The 22,311-nt window shown below is 37.9% G+C and overlaps 1 protein-coding gene across 1 annotated transcript in view; it reads left to right on the top strand.

Annotated features, from left to right (window-relative positions):
• LOC126292308 (ATP-binding cassette sub-family B member 10, mitochondrial-like) overlaps window positions 1-21,378 on the top strand; it is a 96,505-nt gene extending 75,127 nt beyond the window's left edge. Inside the window, exons 9-11 of the mRNA XM_049986240.1 lie at window positions 5,197-5,231; window positions 13,661-13,770; window positions 20,704-21,378. Coding sequence (XP_049842197.1) covers window positions 5,197-5,231; window positions 13,661-13,770; window positions 20,704-20,822 — 264 coding nt within the window. The 3' untranslated portion in view covers window positions 20,823-21,378. The remainder of the gene's footprint in view (window positions 1-5,196; window positions 5,232-13,660; window positions 13,771-20,703) is intronic.
• The last annotated feature ends 933 nt before the right edge of the window (window positions 21,379-22,311 follow it).

The raw sequence follows: 22,311 nt of genomic DNA, 5'->3' as shown, positions 1-22,311 counted from the left end.
GAGACATATAAACAGGCAGAATCTGGCACTGCGGTTGGCAATGCCTGTATTAGATAGCAAGTGTCTGGTGCAGTTGTTAGATCGGTGACTGTTGCTACAATGGCAGGTTATCAAGATTTACACGAGTTTGAACATAATGTTAAGCTCGGCACACAAGCGATGGGACATAGCACCTCCGAGGTAGTGATGAAGTGGGGATTTTGCTGTACGACCATATCACGAGTGTACTGTGAATATCAGGAATCTGGTAAAACATTAAATCTTTGACATTGCTGCAGCTGGAAAAAGATCCTGCAAGAACAGGACCAATGACAACTGAAGAGAATTGTTCAACGTGACAGCAGTGCAACCCGTCCGCAGATTGCGGCAGATTTCAATGTAGGGCCATCAACAAGAGTCAGTGTACAAACCGATCGACAAAACATCATCGATATGGGCTTTCAGAGCCGAAGGCCCTCTTGTATAGCCTTGATGGCCGCATGACATAAAGCTTTACACCTCGCCTGGGCCCGTCAGTACCGACATTGGACTGTTAATGACTGGAAACGTGTTATCTGGTCGGATGAGTCTCATTTCAGATTTATCGCGTGGATGGACGTGTGCGGGTATGGAGACAATCTCGTGAATCCATGGACCCTGCATATCAGCATGAAATGGTTCAAGCTGGTGGAGGCTCTGTAATGGTGGGGGGTGTGTTCAGTTGGAGTGATATGGGACTCCTGATACATCTAGATACGACTGACAGGTGATGCATTTGTAAGCATTCTGTCTGATCACCTTCAGCCATTCATGCCCATTGTGCATTCCGGTGGACTTGGGCAATTCCAGCACTACAGTGTGACACCACACACATCCAGAATTGCCACAAGTGGCTCTAGGAACATTATTCTGAGTTTAAACTCATCTGCTGGCCACCAGACTCTCCAGACATAAACATCACTGAGCATATCTGAGATGCCTTGCAATGTGCTTTTCAGAAGAGATCTCCAACCATCATACTTGTAAGGATTTGTGGACTACCCTGAAGGATTTGTGTGTCAGTTTCCTCCAGCACTAATTCAGACAGTAGTTGAGTCCATGCCATGTCTTGTTGCGGCACTTCTGCATGCTCACAGGGACCCTACACAACATTAGGCAGGTGTACCAGTTTCTTTGGCTCTTCAGCGTACATTGTTGAGATGACAATGGCTATGTTTTGCCTTTTGTTCCAAACAGTCTCAGACATTTTCCATGGGATTAAGATCCAATGATTTCACAGATCAGTCGAGGTGCATTTGTGTGCTAGAGTGTTCATCAAACTGGGAATGTGTGTGTGCAGCCCTGTGAACCCGAAGACGGAAGTGCCTGTAGCTTAGTCACGTCATAGACTTGAAGAAAGGGCAACATTTGGTCATTGAGAATATTGAAATAAAAAAAAAAAAAAAACAGGTTCCTGTTAATGATAAGCTGAATAAGTGGGCCCATGTTGAGGCATAAACATTGCCCCCGAAAAATCAGAAAATCAGTTCTGCGTGGAAATATGCCATACCACATCATCAGATTCAACATCTCGTTTGCCTGTCTGTGTAGTTGACACATAGCATCTTTTGAAAAGAAGTCAACTTGTTGGAACACATTATATGCATCAAGTCAGCAACTGTTCAGTTTTCATCATGTGAGGCCCATTCAGGACATACTGTTTCTTTTGCATTGTTGACTCAGAAGCTGATCAGGATCACCCTGCATTCACTGATAGCAGTAATTCCTCTTAGATTTGAAACTGTCCTAACTCGATAGATCCTTACAGCCATTCTTTCACATCTCCACATCAACCCATCTTATAGTGCTAATTCTAGACAAGTAACTGGCACACTTACATCTGTATCAGTGCTTCAAATACTATTGTGAAGTGCATGGCAGAGGATACTTCAACTTCTGTCAATTATTAGAGCTTTTTCCCATCCCATTCATGTATGGAGCACAAGAAGAATGATTATGTCAACACCTGTGTGCACACTTTAGTTGTAATCCTTGTTTTCATGACCCCTGTGGGAGCAATATGTAGGGAGTTGTACTATATTACTAAAATCATCTCTTAAAATCGGTTTTAGAAGCTTTCTAACTAGGCTTTCATGGGATAGTTTTGTGTCCATCTTCAAGTGTGCGCCAGTTCAGTTCTTTCAACACCTCTGTGACACACTCTTGCGGGTCAGACAAACCTGTGACTATTCGTGCTGTCCTTCTCTGTGAACATACCATCTGACTGCAATGACTTATGCCAACATTGGACAGTCACATGAGCAGCTGGTACCAGTTGTACACTTTTGGTGAATACACCCTGGTACAACTGGCAAGTCTGGGGAAAAGCTGGGAATTTTTAGAATTGTGGAATTTTTTTCATTATTTTAGTTTTCAGTTAAATTTTCGTCTAATAAGAACTAATACTGTAACAAATAATTTTACTTCAGCCTGCCACTGCAGAATAATACTGCAGCAATTACACATAAATATGAGAATAATACCAAAATAAAACTTAGTTGCAAAGAAAATGCACCATTTACAATACAAAACACAGTGCACACACAAGCGTTTGCCAGCAGCAAAATGTGTCAAATGCTTTAGGATGAAGACTATGCAACACTTTATAACAACAAGTTGCTTTCAATGAATGTGACATGACAACTTTTCATTTTTCTGATACCTTGCAGGAAAATATTGCGAATGGTGATTTGAGAAGTGTTACTTCCAAAGTCAATTTCTTTTTATGCAAGATGAATTATGTTAAGTTTGATAATGTGTGATAGATTTCCTAAATCTCAGAGCATTAGACTCTCATTCGAAATTTAACAGTTTGAGAACCAGCCACTTAAAAAAAATTTCAAGCTCAGAAGACCAGCCATTTATGCCATTATTTAAAATTTTACTGACACATTTATGTTTGGTGTATCTTAAAGAGTAACACACGCTAAAAAGGCCAAGCTTCAGGGTTGGGTTTTTGTTTTTTATTTTAGTCTTTTCAAGGATTGCAAATTATGCAAAAATTATAGCAAAAAGAATAATTATCCTTCAGCCAGCTAACACATGCAATGTTTGGCAAAGGGCACTGAAATTTATAACCGTCCTTGTCAGAAATATTCAGCTACTGCAATTTAAGCTGTACTCTTAGGATGCTGCCAATTTTGACGAGCAGTATTATGTATGAAAGTTTAGCTGTCTGTACATTAATTTAAACCAGTAACTTTTCCGATTTGTGTGTTCATGCTACTTAAATAGCTGTTGCTATTGGCTGACTAATCATGCAGCATATGCTGTGAATATCTGCTATTGTTGGCTGGTGAGATCATATGACATGAGCTATGATTGGCTCACAAATGCACATTGTGCAGCACACTCTTGATTTAATTGCTTTGGAAGCTACTGTGATATATTTGATGACTTCCATGTTTATACGTTTGTAATTTGAAAATATGCAGTGTACATGCTGCCGTGCACCAAAGATCTTTTCAAAACTTGTTGTTTTTTGCTGGATTTCATTTCCTAAAATGCCAGGAAGATCTGTGCCAATGTATAAAACCTTCATCATTCAAAGGACTTACAAGTTTTACAGCTCCAAGGAAAAGTATATTGTCATTTAATGTGGAAATGTACTTCCACCTGGGTTATGGTATATCTTCACCTGTGGAAAATTGCATTTTTATCCAAAAAAGTGCATTTTTAATGGAGAAAGCAGGGAAACGTCTGGATTTTTATTTCTTGTCGGCATATAGACTATGTATACATCTGCAGCATTCTATACTTCACAGAATATCCAATGTTATCCACTCAGCTGTTCAAACTGTGAGCATTAACAGCTGTCTAACATTTCCTTAAGTGCACCCAAAGCAACTTTCACATCCAGTGATTTCTTCCCATTAAAATGGCATGCTAAGTTCTAGCTGTTAAAGTTTCCTCGATCCAGTATTCTATAAACTTCTGATTTGTTCACTAGGTAGCAAACATTTCCTTGTTGCTCTTTCACTTTTGTTATTCTCTGTCAGTTTCATAGATTTTTCATCTGCTTTTGTACTTCATTCCTATTCTCCACATCATTTCAGACATTGTACTCCTCCTTACATTATTAATTACTTCTCTAACTCAACAAATGCTAATTTTTCTTCACTCATATTCCCACTCCCTATGTGGAAGGTCAGAATTACTTTTTTTAGCGCCTCTGTCCTTTTTTGGAAACAAAACTGATCCTCATCGATTGCCTCCTCATTTAATTTTTGTTTGGTTTTATCTATTGTCTTTGTCCACAGTTAGTAAGTGTAAAATGTCAGCTATTTATTAGTTTTCATGTTTTTCCACATACATCATTATTCTGTAATATAATGACAATGTTTTCCCAGCAATCTGTTTATGAATCATCCTTTTATTTATTTATTTATTTATTTTTGACACAATATCCAATACCTCCCAATGATTATAGTGACAGAAGAAATGTTGTCAATTGTTGTGGACTAACTTGAGTTCAAGCTATTAATAGATTGCCTCCTGTGTCAACATTCTCACCTTTTTCCAGGATAGGGTAAGTTGTTCTCTGCCATGATAGCTTACATAGCTCATGCCATTCATTGTTTCATGTTGCATTTCCCAGTGCTTGTCCTCAGGAAATTAAATGCTGGTAATGCCAATATACACTTAAAAAACCTACCTTCCAGAGGAAAGAAAGAGGGATAGGTTTTGGGAGATTGGCAAAGGAGTATAAGTCATTTAAACCAAAGTTGAGAGGGGACCCACCTGTTGTGAAGACAAGAGGATATTAGTATACTTTACTTAATTGAAGTATTTGCTGATTTATTCATGGTGGGTTTTCTTCCCCTCTGTGTCTGCTTTCATTCTGTGTATGGTAGCCTGTTTAGTGTCAGTTGTTTTTATTTATTACATTCCCCTGTTACACTGAAGTACTCTCAGACCATGTAGTTCTCATTGTGCTGCAAACTAATCATGATACTACCCCAAATAATAGTTAATCTTCCTGTCTTGTCTTTAAACCCTCCTTGCTCCTCCTATAAGAAGCTTATACAGTCTGTAGTAATTCCAACAATTTTTAACAGATCTTCAAAATATAAACTCATTCCATACCTGACTAGAGTTTCATTCCTCTAAATGAGATGTGCTATTTGACAACTGCATGATTGACCCTGCTAAATTTTCCTTTTTTCTTTTCTGTTTCAGAATCCTCGAATCTTGGTGCTAGATGAGGCAACAAGGTAAGTAAAGTTATCACTTTTGTTTGTCATAATTTCTTGATGTGCTTTGTCCCAGTACTCATTAGTTGATAGATACAACTAGTTGCCACAATTACTTAGAATGTAACTCTTGGGAAACTGAAAAGCCAGCCATTATGAAATGTTTCAGGAACTAGCAGTGGGTTGAAAGTAAAGAAATAGAGATGTAAATAATATTGTGTTGAGTTTCCTATTTGAGGGCATAATTGTTAGTGAAACTGAATGAAAAACAAATATTTAAATAGTTTAGAGACATCCTACATTGTGTTAGCAGATATGCCTGAAATAAAGCAATTTTCAATACTCATGCCTCAAGTCATAAATCTACGTTGACACGTTTCACATCTAGGGTGAGCTCATTCAAATATGGATCCAGAGAACATACAGTCAACAAATAAAACCAAAGTAATTAATAGACGGAAGTTTTCCTCACAACAGCTGTAATACACACATTTGTAGGCTTTTGGAGTTTTCCTAACTTTGTACATGCAGATATATGGGCTTTCCTGCTTCCTTCACTCCATTTCCAAGTGTGACAGAAAAGATTGCAGGGACACAAAATGCAAGTGACTGGGAGAGTATTTACATAGGTGTAGATAATAGAGACTGCCTCCCTAGCCAAATTGTTAGCATTGCTGCCTTTGGTGGAGTAGGACCTGTGTAAGATTCCCAATACCTCCTCAGATTTCTTCAGAGGTACGAAGTTCTGGAAATGTGGTTCACTCGATCTCGTGAGGCTAAATGAGGAGCTGCTCAAATAAAGAAGTGGCAGCAGCATCAGGATTCATCAACTGGCTGGAGAGACGAGATGCCAGTCATACAAGGTGTGATCAAAAAGTGATGGGATTTTTTTAATTCCACAGGCATTATAAACCCAATTTTCAGTTCTTTTATCTTGCTGATACACATGTCCCTGATACATGCTTTAATTTTCAGCTGTTTTGAGTATAGTTTATTGTTGACAGTCTGAAAGGCTATATTTGTTTTCAAGTGCTCAGCAAATTTTATTTCCAAAAAAGATGGATCAAAGAATTTGCATTACATTTCCCTTTAAAAATTAAATAGAGTGCATCTCTGCATTTAAAATGTTGAATGTGGCTTTTGCCGAATCTACTTTGAGTAAGACAAGAGTTTACAAGTGATATAAATTTTTCAAAGAGGGTCGAGAAAATGTCGAAGATGATGACCACCCTTTATGCCCTAACTCATCAATTACTGACGACAATGTGCAAGATGTAAAGAAAATGGTTCTGGAAAATTGCTTAGTTGTCATCAGAGGTTGCCGATGATGTCGACATATCCTTTGGCTGATGCCAAGCAATTTTTTGAACATTTGGGACATGAGATGTGTATCAGCAAAGTTTGTTCTGAAATTGTTGGATTTTTACCAAAAACAACATCATGCAGATATTGTTCAGAATTTGCCAAATGAAGTTGACAATGATTCAGAACTTCTAAAGAAAGTTATAACAGGTGGTGACGAAACATGGGTATAAGGGTATAATGTTGAAACTGAAGCTCAGCTGTCCCAATGGAAACTGCCTGAAGAGCCAAGACTGAAAAACATTCGACAAGTTTGATCAAGTGTAAAGGTTTTTATCACTGTTTTCTTTTATTACAATCGGATAGTGCATACTGAGTTCCTACCTTATGGTCGTACAGTCAAGAGAGAATACTATCGGAAAGTTACATGCCATTTGCAAAAAGCAATCTGAAAAAAAAAAAGAAGACGGAACTGTGCCAAAATCACTCGTGGAAATTGCATCACACTAAAGCTTCTGCTCGCATCTCAATGCTTGTTTATGATTCTTTGGCACCAAAAAAAAAAAAAAAAGAACAGAAAGAAAGAAAAAAAGAAACTGTTATGTTGCCCTAGCCACCGTATTCACCAAACGTGGCCGTATTCACTGGACGTGGCCCCCTTGTGACTTTCTACTATTCCTGAGGCTGAGGAGAACGGCGAAATGGTACCATTTTGCCACCATTTATGACATAAAAACAGAATCGCAGAAAGACCTGAACATCATAATGAAAAATGAGTTCCAGAAGTGCTTCCAAGTGACAAAAGGCAGCCATTCATCTGTAGGTGACTGATTCCTGGCACTTAATGTAAGTATGCACACAACAACACAGGCATCAAAATGCTGACACCTGTGGCTGTATCTACACTGCCAGTTCAGGCTATAGGAGTGTGGAGAGAGGAAAGTTGTGTGGCAGGTAGAGGGGTTAATAGGTACAGGGTAAGGAGGATACTGGTCAGTGATGAGAGATAGGTTGAAGAAGAGACGAGTGTCTCATAAGAGAAGCAGTGAAGTGAAGCTGAAAAGTGAGAGATGGGAACATGTCGGGGTAAGTAAGAGTTTTGGATGGAGGAGGAGAGGATAGGATACGTGAGGATAAAGTAGGGTTCATATGCTCGATTTGTTCATTGACCTAACTGTCCAATCCTCGGCCTTTCAGTTTGATAACATATAGTTGATCAGATGCTGTAGAGATTTCTTAACTGGTGTCTGTGTGCTTACTTCATACTTATTCTATGCTCTACCAAAACAATTAACGTGGAAACACTCCCCTGTGCTTTGCTTTGTTAAGGTAAAGCTCTCATCAGACTTTATGTTGATTTGAACACCACATTGATTTATACAAGTGAAGTTCGGTAAGATGAACAGGGTAAGACATGAATCTATATGAAACAAGCTTCAGATCAGTCTCCTAAAACAAACTGTGGAGAAAAATAGATTGAAATGGTTTGGCCTTGTGAATAGAATGGGATAAGAAAGACTACCAAGAAGAGCTCTATAATTAGCAGAATGTGGTAGAAGATGAATTGAAACACCGTGAACAAGATGGAGAGCCCAGGTAAAGGATGATGATAATCAGAGAGGACTACAATGAGAGAAAATAGTGGGCTATAAACTGTGGAAGAATATTGGGAGAGGCCTTGTGAATGACTCGAATAAGCAGAAATGTTTCAGGAAGAAGAAGAAGAAGAAGAAGAAGAAGGTGTCAGAAAAAATCTTTGGACTGACTAGCACTGAACCTCAGACCTTTAGACTTGTTTTCTGACACCCACATAACCACAGAGCTGCACACATCACATTATTTAGGGCATAAAATAAAGAATCGGAGAAGGTATTGTGCACATTTCATTCTCAATCACAGATTATTCCAGTCAAAAGAACTATCCAGATAAGTTTTTTAAGTTTTATACAGTGAGTTTTAATGAGACACTATCAATAAATGGTCTATGTGACGCATCATGAAAACACTTTGCACCACCAGAAGAGATTAAGAGCTACTTTAAAGTAAATTAAAGATATTTATTATAATTCTCAATTAATTAAACACACTGCAAATCATGTCAAATCAGATATAAGACTTCATTGAATAGGACTGAAATTCATAGCATTGGTTGTTGTTTTACACAGTTTTAGTAGAAGATACATCTCTTATCCTGCCAGTGTTAAATATGTCAACATCTCTGACCCATTATCTCGGGGAAGTGTTCAGCTTATCACCTTCCTTCCACTGTCCCATTGTCAAAAACAGTTGCATGAAGATACTGAGTTGCAATAAAGCTTAAGTCCCTTTATAGGCTTTGAAACAGCACGGCCAACTTCCTCCCCCGTCCTTTCCTAATCCGATGAGACCAATGACCTCGCTGTTTGGTCTCTTCCCCCAAACAACCCAACCCAACCGTTTACAGGCTGGTTCTTTTACCTGATTTGCCCAATTTTTAATACAGTTTGGGTACAATTTGTAACTAATATTACTGTATGTGGTATGAAGATAAAAACAAAAAAAGTAATTAAGTACATATTAAAATTCTACCATTGAGGGTAGAAGAGGGGGAGGTGGTGTTAACAGAGATTAAGTCCATGACAATGGTGGCGTACAGTGATACGTCGGAGTGCGATTCTCGCACCCAGTACTATTTCCTCTCGCTTGGAGAGAAGGGAACCTGCTGTCCAACATATATTCTCCTTCCACCACCATCATTTTACCACAAATGTATCATATTGGCCAGTTCTGTAGTTAATTGAATGAAGTACTTCTGAAAGTCGAAAATACCTATACCATACATCTATACTCAAAATGTGTGTGTTGCTCTTACAAAAGCTACACATAAGACACACAGTATATGAAGAATGGAAAAAGAAGAAATTTGGTACAAACTCAGTTATGACAAGAACGGGGGAACAGTCAGCCATCCCCTTTTTAAAAAAAACAATCCCAAGATTTGCTTTGCTTGACGCAAAGGTAATGTGAAAAAGATAAATGTAGGTTGTCAGATGGGTACTTAACCCAACCAGCACTACACTGCCTCGCTTTGTGCTATGGAGGAAGACAGCAGCATTCTCATCTATTACCTGTTGACTTGGGTTTATGAAGCTATGGGCAGATTCCAACATTGCTTTAATCCTTGGTAATGTGAAGTAAAGTAAGGTTGTCCTGCGTTGTTGCTGGGAGAACAGAGGTGCAAGTTTAGCTGTGCACAGTTCACTACATTTCTTTCATAAAGTTTGAGCTGCATTAGCTGTAAGTTTTAGTATATGTGGAGTTAAAGATCAGGGAGAAGAAATAAAAACTTTGAGCTTTGCTGATGACATTGTAATTCTGCCAGAGATGTTGAAAGTCTTGGAAGAGCAGTTGAATGGATAGATATTGTCATGAAAAGAGATTATAATACGAACATCAACCAAATTAAAACCAGGGTAAAGAAATATAGTCAAATTAAATCGGGCAATACTGAAGGAATTAAATTAGCAAATGAGACACTAAAAGTAGTAGGTATTTTTTGTTATTTTTGTATTAAATAAGTGACAATAGCCTCAGTAGGAAGAATATAAATGCAGACTGACCATAACAAGATATACATTTCTGAAAAAAGAGGAATTTGTTAAAAACATAATTTAAATTATAAAAGAAAACATGTTCTATAGTAGGCCATAAATAAACATTCTTTACTTAAATCATACAGTTTGCTAATTTTGATCAGAACTCATTTTCTAATTTTAGCCATAACTCCTTTTCAGGCTACATGTTTGAAGTTATATATTACATATTGTAATTATCAGATTCTTTTGGATTACACACATGAAATCAGATGTCATATTCCATAATTACATCAGGAATTAATCCACATTGAAAAGATTACAATCTCACATGCCACATATTGATAACTGTGAACAGTATGTCGCACGTGAGGTTGTAATGTTTCCAATGCAGATTCATTCCTAATGTACTTATGGAATATAATGCCTGGTTTCATATGTGCAAAGTAAAAGAATCCAAGTATTGCAATATGTAATACAAAACTTAATAACCGTGCTTCAAAATAACTTGTGGTCGAATTTAGCCAATTGCATCGCAGGATTTAAATAAAGTAAATTTACATTACAGCCTACTACACACCATATTTTCTTTTATAGAGTATTTAGAGGCTGTGGATCCTCACAGAAACAAAATTTTAAAAATAAATTTAAATGTTAGGAAGTATTTGCCAAAAATATTTATTGAGATGGTTGAAATAGCTCTGAGCACTATGGGACTTAACATCTGAGGTCACCATTCCCCTAGACTTAGAACTACTTAAACATAATTAACCTAAGGACATCACACACATCCATGCCCTAGGCAGGATTCGAACCTGCGACCATAGTGGTCGCGCGATTCCATACTGAAGCACCTAGAACCGCTCGGCCACACCGGCCGGCATTTATTAAGAGAGTACTCTTATACACAGAAGAAATATGCATGATAAACAGTTTACAAAAGAGAATAGAAGCTTTTGAATTGTGGTGCTACAGGAGAATGCCGAAGATTAGATGGAGATCAAATAACTCATTGTGATGTGGAGAAAATATCACAACACAGGAATTTCAGGGCAATTGATCCAACCACCATCTCAAAGGCACGTGTCTGATGATACACACAGCCTGGTAACCTCCCCTACCACCACGTCAATAATGGCAAGACGCCCATAACTACACACTGAAACTGCATTGCATGAACAGGCTGTGTGTGCCGTCACCACCAGACAGCAAAATAGCTCAGTGTGGGACATCACTAAAAGGCATACTCGATTACCTACCTACCTGCAGTAAAGATTTTGACAAGGAAGCCCAGCTGACCTGTGTATCGGATCAGCAGCAGCCTCGGGGTCCGAGATTTGATGCCAGCGGGCTGTCCGTAGAACCCCAGTGAACTTTGTGAGCTTTAGTTGAGCCACCACCAGCTGTGCTGAAGGTGCTGCTCCTGCCTACACATCAGCTGTTTGCCAACAGCATGCTGCAGCTAGTTACACACGAGGGTTCCAGGCCCAGACGCCTCTGCTGCACCGTGCTCGAAGATGTCATCTGCCGATGCCAGGCTGCATCCACTAGATGAGGGCACTCGTGTGTCCACTCCGGCACGATGTGTCAGTAAAGAGTTTTATTAAAGTCTGTCTGTCTTGCTGCAGCCACTTGCACCTTCAGTAGACTCAAATACTCCACCCTGAAAGATCAAAGCAATGGTCTCCCAACTACAGTTGACTGACAGTTGCAACTGACCATTTACCCTAATGAAGAGATACTCTACTCGGATTGGGGAAAAAGAAATTTGTTGCATAAATTACCAGGAGGAGGAGTGGTTGATAGTACACCCTTATGCATTGAGGAATCATAGGTTTGGTAATGAGACATGTGGGGATTGGTGGTTAAAACTGTAGAGGGAGAGCAAAGCTTGAATAGTGTGAGCAATTTCAAATGGAACTAGTTGACAACAGTTGTGCTGAGATGAACAGACTTGCACAGGATAGACTATTATGAAGATGAAGACAACATCACCACAATTGTAACAATTCAGTTGAATGAAACTCAATGTTCGTGTTGTTAATGATGGTGGGACAGACAAAGTGTCATATATATGTCAATGTAGTCTTTCTTGTTGCATGCCCGCATTGAAAAGCTATTGTATTTCCAACCAAGTGGCAGTATTGAAACACCATAGCATTTCATCAAGTGCCATACTCCTAATATCATCGTGAAATATGAAGATATTACAGATTACTCTTTGACCCTCCTCACATGCTACCCACTGCTGAGCACGATGTGAGATTCCACACCAAACCGTGTTGATAGATCTCATCCCTGTTGACAAGATTCTCGAGGATCTTTACTTCTGTCGATTCCTTTATGTATTGAGTGAGTGAACGGCTATTGGGAGAGCACAATAAAGACCTCGTGGGGCAGCCACATCTTGTGTATTAATAGGGGTAAATCGACAATACCTTGACATATGTGCCGAAATGTCACGGTCTTCGAAATTGCCACCCGACCAAAAACACACAAGCTTTTAATTGTAAGTATCTTACAATAAGCGTATACATCTCACTTCCCAGGCTATCAGTTAAATGAGCCAGTAAAATATTTTTCATGCTCTATTTAACACTTTTTTATGGATAGTACTTTGTCTTCGGTGATTTTTACCTTAAAGACATTAGGCTATTGTCTATGGCAAATTTCTCTGCCCGACATTCTGTCTTTCACTGCAGGAGACATCATCAGAGGCTATAAAGACTTAGAAACCAGTTACAACCTCAGGCAAGCTCTGAAAGCCAGATTGTTCCTAGATATCTGCCATGCTTGGTAGCTTGTTCTCAGTGTAAGTTAGTTTAAGTTAGATAAAGTAGTGTGTAAGTTTGGAGACCGATGACCTTAGCAGTTTGGTCCCGTAAAGATCGTACCACAAATTTCCATAGATATCCACATAATGGGCAGTTCACGATGTCCTCAGACCACTGTCTGAGATTGTGGAATTGAACCAACGTGTGCTATGGAGTTTGTAGTAGCAAAGAACTGGCACTGTTTGCTTTTTGGTTTTGTGCTTCTGCATATGTATGGTGTTTCTTTAAATCTTGACATAATAATGATTGATTCTGGATATCACCGTAGCACTGGAGAAATGAATTTGACGATTTCCTGGTCCTAGTATATGATCTACCACTGCTGATTTATCTAGGTTGTCTGGATGAAAAATGCTCTTGTGTTCCTCAAGGTGGTTATTAATGCTTCTTTTTGTAGTTCCTGTGCACACTTGAGTGCATGTCCTAGAAATCTTGTATACTCCTGCTGTGGCAAGTGGTGGGTGTAGATCCTTTGCAGTGTTCAAATATCTGTACATCTTTCTTGTTAGGATCAACACTGTTTCTTCCAAGTACCCAATTGAAGTGATCAGCAACTGTTGTTACAAACAGGAAGAAAGATTTCTTCTTAGTTGGTTTCTTTTTTTTTTTTTTGTGACAATCTCCAGAATTTTTTGAAGGCACACAAAAACACCAGTGACACAAATATTGGCTATGAAAGTCTGCATTGTACAATTATAAGTTGTATGGCAAAACTGCTGACTAATATGTACTTTTGCACCAGTGCTCTAGATGCTGAAAGTGAACACCTGGTGCAGGAAGCATTGGAGCGAGTCATGAAGGGGCGTACAGTCCTCACCATAGCGCACCGGCTGTCCACCATCAGGAATGCAGGTACAGTAAAACTCTGCATAATGTATTCATATGTGTTTCTGTTGGCATTTTGTTGCATGTCTGTAATTTTAACCACAGAAGTTATCAGTTTCTTTTGTTTAATGGTGTATGTCTTGTTGAAATGTAATACAAGGGGAGCCAAATGCAAATGAGGCGGATGGAAAAAGAATAAGTAAACAGTTTGTTATTTCAAAAAGTACTCTGCATCACTGCTAATGCACTTGTCTCACTGAGAGACTTGACAATCACTGCTAGCATGGAAAAATGTTTGTGTTGCATATGAAAAAATGATTGTGCTAGGTGTGCACCTCTTTGTCGGAAGCCAAATAACTTGCACAAATGTATTCCTTCAGGCCTTCAAAACTATAAAAATCACATGGGGAGAGACTGTGACTGTTTGCATGTTGTGTAAGTTCTTCCCAGAAAAACTTCTGCAGTGTATCACAAAAAACCTTGGCAACATGTGGACGAGCATTACCATCCAACAGCATTCCTGGGCATTCGGACTTCGTGGTGTGCTTCAATTTTTGCAATGTTCACATACCACTATGTGTTAATTGTGACACTATGTTCCAGAAAGTCAATGAGCAGTGGGCCCAAGCAGTCATCATGACTTTCCTGTAGCTGGCATGCAGGGCTTTGGATTTCTTCAGTGGGGATGGCGCCATTGCTACACTTGTGATCAAAAGTATCCAGACACCCCCAAAAAAACATATGTTTTTCACATTAGACAAGTAGACTACTTTCAGTAATGTACTTTACGCCAGATTGCAATTAACACACGAAAATTGTACTTGGATGCTGATTGGACTTCTTTTTACGATAATCGCAGTTTGTGATCTGATCTTGTTGTCCTAGCAAGCATTAGCCATTATTGAAATTTAACACTGACAGAATGAAATTAATCGAGTTCACAGTCATTCATTAGAAACAGTCGCTGAATTGTTGAATAAACTCTTTGACATGAAATTTAGATAAAACACAGTACATTTTCTGCCTTATAACGGGTATTAAATTGTCTGTGGTACATTGCCCCATGGTGGCAGACGTAGATCTTGTACATTTCATAACTCTATATAGAATTCTTAAAATGGCTTCCAACATGCCTCTTATATAAGTTTACAATAATTAAAATTGAATTTACCTATTGTTGTTTGCTAGATTTTCATAACTTACAACTAAAGATTACATTCTGAGTAAATTAATTGAGGCTGGAGATTCTTTTTAACAAGGACTTCAAAGATACTGCAGTGATTTCTGTTAAATTATTTTGGTTAGTTTATGCAAATGTTTGGTTCTATTTCAGTAACAATGTTGTAACTACAGATCTGAATTACACCTGAATTAAATGAATGCAGGTGTTGCTAACATATTTTTGTCTCTGATTGTAGAGATACATTATTTATTTATATAGCTTTTTCATCTACTTCATCAAGAAGTTAATAATTGAGTATATGTTGACATGTGAACAATGATAATGAAATTGAAAATTACTGATATTTTGTAGTTAACACAGTTTTCAGGCAAACTAAGTACCTCATCATACTCCTGATAACCAAAGGAATGTAGTAGTCAAGGAAGTTAATATGGGTAACCTGTGGGTCAATATTTGAGATTTTTTGGTATTGTGCACTTGTTATATAAATAACAGTATCCTAAGATTTGCAAAATAATAACAACAACAATAATTATCATTATTATTATTATTAATAATAATAATATTAGGAACAGGAGGCGACGGGCGACGGGTGGGGGGGGGGGGGGGGGGGCAGGCAGGAGGGAAGAACAACATAACAGATGGAAAGAATAAACCTGCTTTGTTACATGTGTAAGCGTTGTAAATGGTTGTAATGATTCTTGGCTACAATAACCCAGTTATTATCTTGTTGTGTTCTGTGAAAAGACTGGTTTGATGCTGCTCTCCATGCTACTCTATCCTGTGCAAGCCTCTTGATTACCGAGTAAATGCTGCAACCTAAATCCCTCTGAATCTGCTTAGTTTATTCATCTTTTGGTCTCCCTCTAAGATTTTTACACTCCACACTTCCCTCCCACACTAATTTGGTGATCCCTTGATGCCTCAGATCTTCTGTAGCACCACATTTCAAAAGCTTCTATTATCTTCTTGTCTAAACTGTTTATTGTGCATATAGAAAAGTCTTCCTGACACTTAAATCTATACTCGATGTTTACAAACTTTCCATCTTCAGAAATTCTTTCCTTGCCATTGCCAGTCTACATTTTATATCCTCTGTACTTTTACCGTCATTAGTCATTTTGCTGCCCAAATAGGAAAACTCATCTATTACTTTAAGTGTCTCATTTCCTAATCTAATTCCCTCCGCATTGACCGATTTAATTCAACTACATTCCATTGTCCTCATTTTGTCTTAGTTGATGTTCATCTTGTAGCCTCCTTTCAAGAATTTGTCCATTCCATTCAACTGTTCTACCGAGTCCACAAGGTTTTTATTTCTTCTCCCTAGATTTTAATTCATACTCTAAATTTTTCTTTGGTTTCCTTTACTGCTTGTTAAATGTACAGATTGAATAATACTAGGGATAGGCTACAACCCTGTCTCACTCCCTTCTCAACTATTGCTTCTCTTTCATGCCCCTTGACTCTTATAACTGCCTTCTGGTTTCTGTAGAAATTAAAAATAGTCTTTTGTCCCCTGTATTTTACCCCTGTCACTTTCAGAATTTGAAAGATAGTATCATTAGCTTATATTCACTTTTATATGATTGTGGTAAGTTCTTTAATTAATGTGTAAATCAAAATAGTGAACAATTTTTGATTTTATCCATATCTTTGAGGACCAACATAGCAGAAAGAAATTGAATAATCCCTCTTGCTCCCAAAGTTCATACCAACTTCTCCTTCTTTCCTTTACCCATAGTAACTATCCACCTATCTTCCTCCCTATAAACCTTATTTTCCTGATGAAGGAATATGTTTAGTTTAGTTCACTTCCATTTTTTTCCCTGTTCTATGGATTATAGTTATGACCCCTTACTATATCATGAAACTTATCAGTGTTACAATGACGGTACATGTTATTATTATTACACTTTCTCAATGGAAAGTATGGCAACATGTTCACAGTTTACATTGAAAAACATCTGTACTCAAATGTGGCTGGTAAGGACAGGAGAGGTGATGAGGGAAAATTTCTTATCATCAGACTTTGCACAACCAATTTCCTAGGTTGAAATTCAAAACCTCTCACCTAGCAGCTTGGCACAGTGACTAAGAGAATGGATTTGCATTGAAAGGGAATGGGAGCTGAGATCTCTGTCGAGCCATCTAGTCAGCAACGATTTTGCTAAATCGATGAAGTCAAATGCCAGGTTGGCTCTTTTTAATTGGACATTGTCATTCTGTAAGATCTGGCATGGTCACGTGTGTGGAGTATGCAGTCTTAAATTTTCATTATTAAATTTATCTTGATCGTACATTAGTAAAATGATATCACCAGATTGATTGCTCAGGCAGTCATCTTTTGACGCGTAAAATAGACAGAAAATAATGTTCATAGAAAGTTCAGCGTATTTACAATCTGTACAGTTTAAAAGGAAAAGAAAAAGGACAGAGAACATACAACTGAAATATTGTTACAGTGAGTAATTTGTGATTTGTAATACATGTGCGAATCGCTAAAACTGCTATGTGCTCCGTAACGGTGCTACTTAACGTTGAGACAGATATTTATCTTCTAGAGGCCTCAATGTTGCATACAGCTACACAATTAAATAGTCATATTAAAACTAAATTAAACAAAATACACTAGAAAAAGAAGGTTGGAAGTTCAGCTGAGGGTCGTAAAAGAACGCCATAACAATAGTAAAATCTGTGGAGAGTATGTGAGAAGATATTACGTGTAGTCTAATGAGTAGGCTACAGTTTGACAATAGAAATGTGCACATCAATAAATTATGAGGAAATTTAACAAATGAAGTGCAAGGTCCAAAAGGACAAGGAGGATATGTTGCACTGCAAATAAGTTCATTGCAGCCAGTAGGTTTAGCTTTCTTCAGGCGCACTCTATCTCATTGTCTTCAGTTGCTGATGGGCCGTGTGGAAGTTGTTTCCACAGCTTCATATGAGGCAGTAAGCTTCATGTAGAAACAATGAGTCTAACACTTACTGCCTCATGTGAAGCCAATGAGGCAGTGAGGCTACTTTCTCTAAGCCCACCTGTGCTCCTTCACAACACATCAGCGACTGAAGACGGCAGGTTAGAAATTAGAACAACTGTTCCATCATCTCAAATACTCTCCCATCATTTTAGTATTTGTGTGGAATTCTTTTACTACCTTTAGCTGAACTGACTTCTGTACATACCACTGTGCTTTCTACCCAACGGACATTTCTCTCTATGGTAAGTAGCAACATCATAAAATGAACAGTAGTTTTTATGACTCTGTACAAGTTTGTACTACATGTGACAAGTTATTCACTGTAACAATATTTTAATGATGTGTTCTGTCACTTTATTTTCTTTTTGTTTAGTACACATTGCAAGTAGTATACGAGGTGCTATCCAAAATTTTCAGGACTGGTGCTGCCATCTGTTGAAAACCTTACCTTTGGACTAATGGTCACCATCACCCTTGAAGTAGTTCCCATCTGCACATACACACTGGTCCCGGCACTTCTCCCACTGGCCAAACATTTTCTGGAAGTCCTGTTCTTTGAGGGTGTTTATCACCACCAGCGATACTTCCTGAATCCTCTGTCGAACCGACAGACTTTCACCTTGAGTTTCAGTTTTGAGGATAGCGTGAAGTCACAACGTGCAAAATCTGCCGAGTATAGTGGGTGGGGTACAACCACCATGTTGTTTTTTGCCAAAAAGGTCCTGGTGAGCAAGGACATGTGACGGGGCACATTGTCGTGATGCCACAGCCAGTTCCCTTGACGCCAGAGTTCAGGCCATCGTCGCCGCACATTTTCACGGAGCTGTAGCAAAACATCACAGTAGTACGTGGAATTCACTGTTTGGTTGGTGGGACGAATTCTTTGTGCACAATTCCCACGGTATCAAAGAAAACGATGATCATGCTCTTCATTTTGCTCTTCACCTGTCTCGCTTTTTTGGATCTCGGAGAGCCCGGGTTATTCCACTGGGACGATTGTTGCTCTGTCTCTGGGTCATAACCGTAAATCCAGATGAATCATTGCAAAGGTCTCCGTAGCACTTTTACCGAGATTCGCGCAGAATTTGATACACACGCGCTGTTCTGCTCATGGATCCATCGTAAAATCACCTCACACCAAACACAGAGTATTACGGAAATCACTGTGGACACGCAACATGTCTTTCCAGCTGAATGCCACTCCGCACACTGACTCATCAGATATGCAGCTCTCGCCGCCTAGCAGTGCAAAGATCCACTACCCCTACTTTCCAGGTGGCAGCACCAGTCCCAAAAATTTTGTGCTCCACCTCGTAATTCCTTATGAACAAATTTTTTTTTTTTTTTTTTTTTTTTTTTTTTTTTTTTTTTTTTTCCTGCTTTACAGCTGAAGAAGATACTTGAGAAATTCAAACCAGTCATATCACTTTATTACGTTCTGACCAAAACAAATACATTTTGTACTGAGAACACTCTGTTTCCATCCTCATCCAATGTGAGCTTGTTGCCCCATCTGTAGTGGATTTATTGTTAAATCTATCTGTAATATTTCCCATAGTCTGAGATCGTGAGTATGACTGTGTTTGCTGTTATTCCACCCGTTGGACTGAGATGCTAAGCTTGCTGATTGCCTTTTCAATATTTAGACAAGTGGGTTGTGTTCAGCACTATTATTTATACTCTCTGTTCTTTTCATTCTGCACTCATCTCTAACAACCTATGACACTACACTGTGCAAGCACAGATTCCTGTTATCCATATATGATACATCACACTAAGGAAATGAAATGATTCGTAACTCAACAGTGTATTGTGTCCCTTGAACATATTAGACTTTTCCTGATAATAATTGGTAGCTTGTAGCATAATGATCATCCATAAATGCCCTTTTATTTCAAAAGACATCCACCGAAACTGTTGTCATCCTGAAATGTGGTATAGTGAATAGTGGTTTATTCATCTCATAACTTACAATTATAATTTTTTGGGTTACAGTACAGTAAACACTTCAGAATCAGTAATTACGTTCAGTTATATAAATTTGTAGCTAATGGAGGCAGAGCACTATTCTAAAGTTAATATTTCTTCTCAGAATAAAGTCATATTTGCATAATTATGCTAATGATCAATGGCACCCTACTTAAAATATAACATCATCCTTCACCAAATCTCCTATCAACCAGTAACACTCCTGTATGAGAGTACTGTGTGGCTCCTTTGCAAGTAGACAGAGTTTCATGTCCAGGATGTCCATATGCCCATTGAAATTTTCATTCCCATATGTTGGGAGTTTTTCATTCCCATGTGTTGAGGAGCATGGAAACATAATTTTAATCAATGAACAGGAAGCATCAAATTAACTTCATTGGATCACAAAAATTTACTTTCTGAGAATAGCTCTGGTTTGTTGTATAAAAATATGTATAGGTAGGGGACTGTTACAAAGTTTCAGGCTTATAAATAATGAGAAACGTGATTTATTTGAATGTGCAGCACAAATGTTCTTTGTCTATTTCTTTCTGGAACATCAATATACATGATATATTAGTAGAGCTTCTTCAGGAAACATTGCCATACATATTACAATACTGTACATAATTGAATGATTATACCCATTTGCAAACTATTTTGAGGAATTAATGCTTCATTACATCTACAAATTGTCATACTTGCTTTGTTTTGAAATATCATTTCTCCTGAATGTACAGTACTGTCAATGATTGTAAGGTCTGAGAAATTATGTGGCATGTTGGTTTGCAGTGAAATAATTGTCATTGTACACATTGTTTGCAGATCAAATTGCTGTCCTGGATCAAGGGAAGATCATTGAACAGGGAAGCTACGAGGAACTGATGGCATTAGATGTAGGTGCATTTAGGAAGCTGGTACAACATCAGACATTTGCCAGCTGATCACGAGTGAAGTGTGACAAATATATCTATGTCATAATTCATTCATAGATGTTTTTTACTGTGCGCTATTACTTTTGGTAAAGATCTGTATCTGTTGTCCTCACTTAGGAGTGAAGTGTTGCCCAAAGCAACAAACCATTTGCTGAATGTTAAATTTACAAAAATATTAGTACATGAATAAGAAATCTATGATAATTTTACAGGTGCACAAATGATCAATTGGAAGTAATAATGTCGTACACAGGTATACACCATACCTGTCACAATATAGAGGATATTTGTGACTATTTTTATAATAGTGAACTTTGTACAAATCTGCCTTTTATAAACATGACAGAGTTGTAAGTTATTTAAATTGTGACTGGCTTGTAAAGTTAAAAATAATATTTGACATTCAGGTTGTCACAGTTGAATATAAAAGGTTTGAAGCTCATCTGATATGGGCGTTTAGAAGTGTACCTTTTGCTATGTCTGTGGTATTTTTGTATTTATGGTTTTAAATATGAGACCTCTTTATTTTTGTTATTGTTTTGAAAATAAATTTATGACTGTTGAATCCAACAATTATTATTTTGTCTGAAAACCCCTTACAGTACATGAGCGCACCTGATGATGGCAACGTGGTAGATTGCCAAAATATTGTGTCCTATGCACAATCATACCAGCCCATTCACCCGAGATTTATTTCGTCATAAAACACGCCTGGAGAAATTGAAGAATCACCCCTTACCAATTATCAATATCTTGCGGTGTAGACTGTTTTTGTAATAATATTTTGACAGCAAACATTTTGTGGAGGAGCAAAGAAATGTGTGTTTCAATGTAATCCGAGGTTTGTAATTAAAAAAATTAATGTACAGAAACTTGAGTCATCAGATCTGCTAGGATTGATGTTTGTACTGTACACATAATGCCAGTTTTCTTCAAAGATAAAATTTCTGCCATTGCAGGTGTTGCAGTTTTACTTACGTGCTTATAATCTTCAGTTCACTTCACCAATTTAACAAAAACTAATTTTTACCCATCACAATGGTACAGAAGTTTGAGGTGTGGTGAAGGTTATCTAAGGCGTTACAGGGTGATTGTGCATTATTTATCCAGTTTCCATTTTAGCATAGACTTTCAGTTTGAAAATCACTAGAAGCAAAGGACAGAATACAAATGACTATATTGACACAATCACACTTCACACTTAAGGTGCTGGTCTCGTATGTAGGTGCCATTACCGGTCGGCTGGCTAAAATATATTTTTAAAGTTATGCATGTGCAAATATATAGTTTGAATATCAAAACATTTTTGGGTTTATTAGACTTTCTACTTTAAAGACACATATTTTGGTACTTGTAGTGTTAAATTTTGACTACACAGATGAAACTTCAATGTAACAATAATCATCACAGAAAAAGGGAAAAGGGATTCTAGTATTCAGATATGTAAGCAAACATGTGAAATTTCTGTTTATATTTCTTTTACAGCCAATTTACATCC

Source organism: Schistocerca gregaria, chromosome 9 (assembly GCF_023897955.1).
Source record: "Schistocerca gregaria isolate iqSchGreg1 chromosome 9, iqSchGreg1.2, whole genome shotgun sequence".
NCBI lineage: Eukaryota > Metazoa > Arthropoda > Insecta > Orthoptera > Acrididae > Schistocerca > Schistocerca gregaria.
Note: the sequence above shows the minus strand (reverse complement) of the source record. Positions and strands in the feature narration are given on the sequence as shown.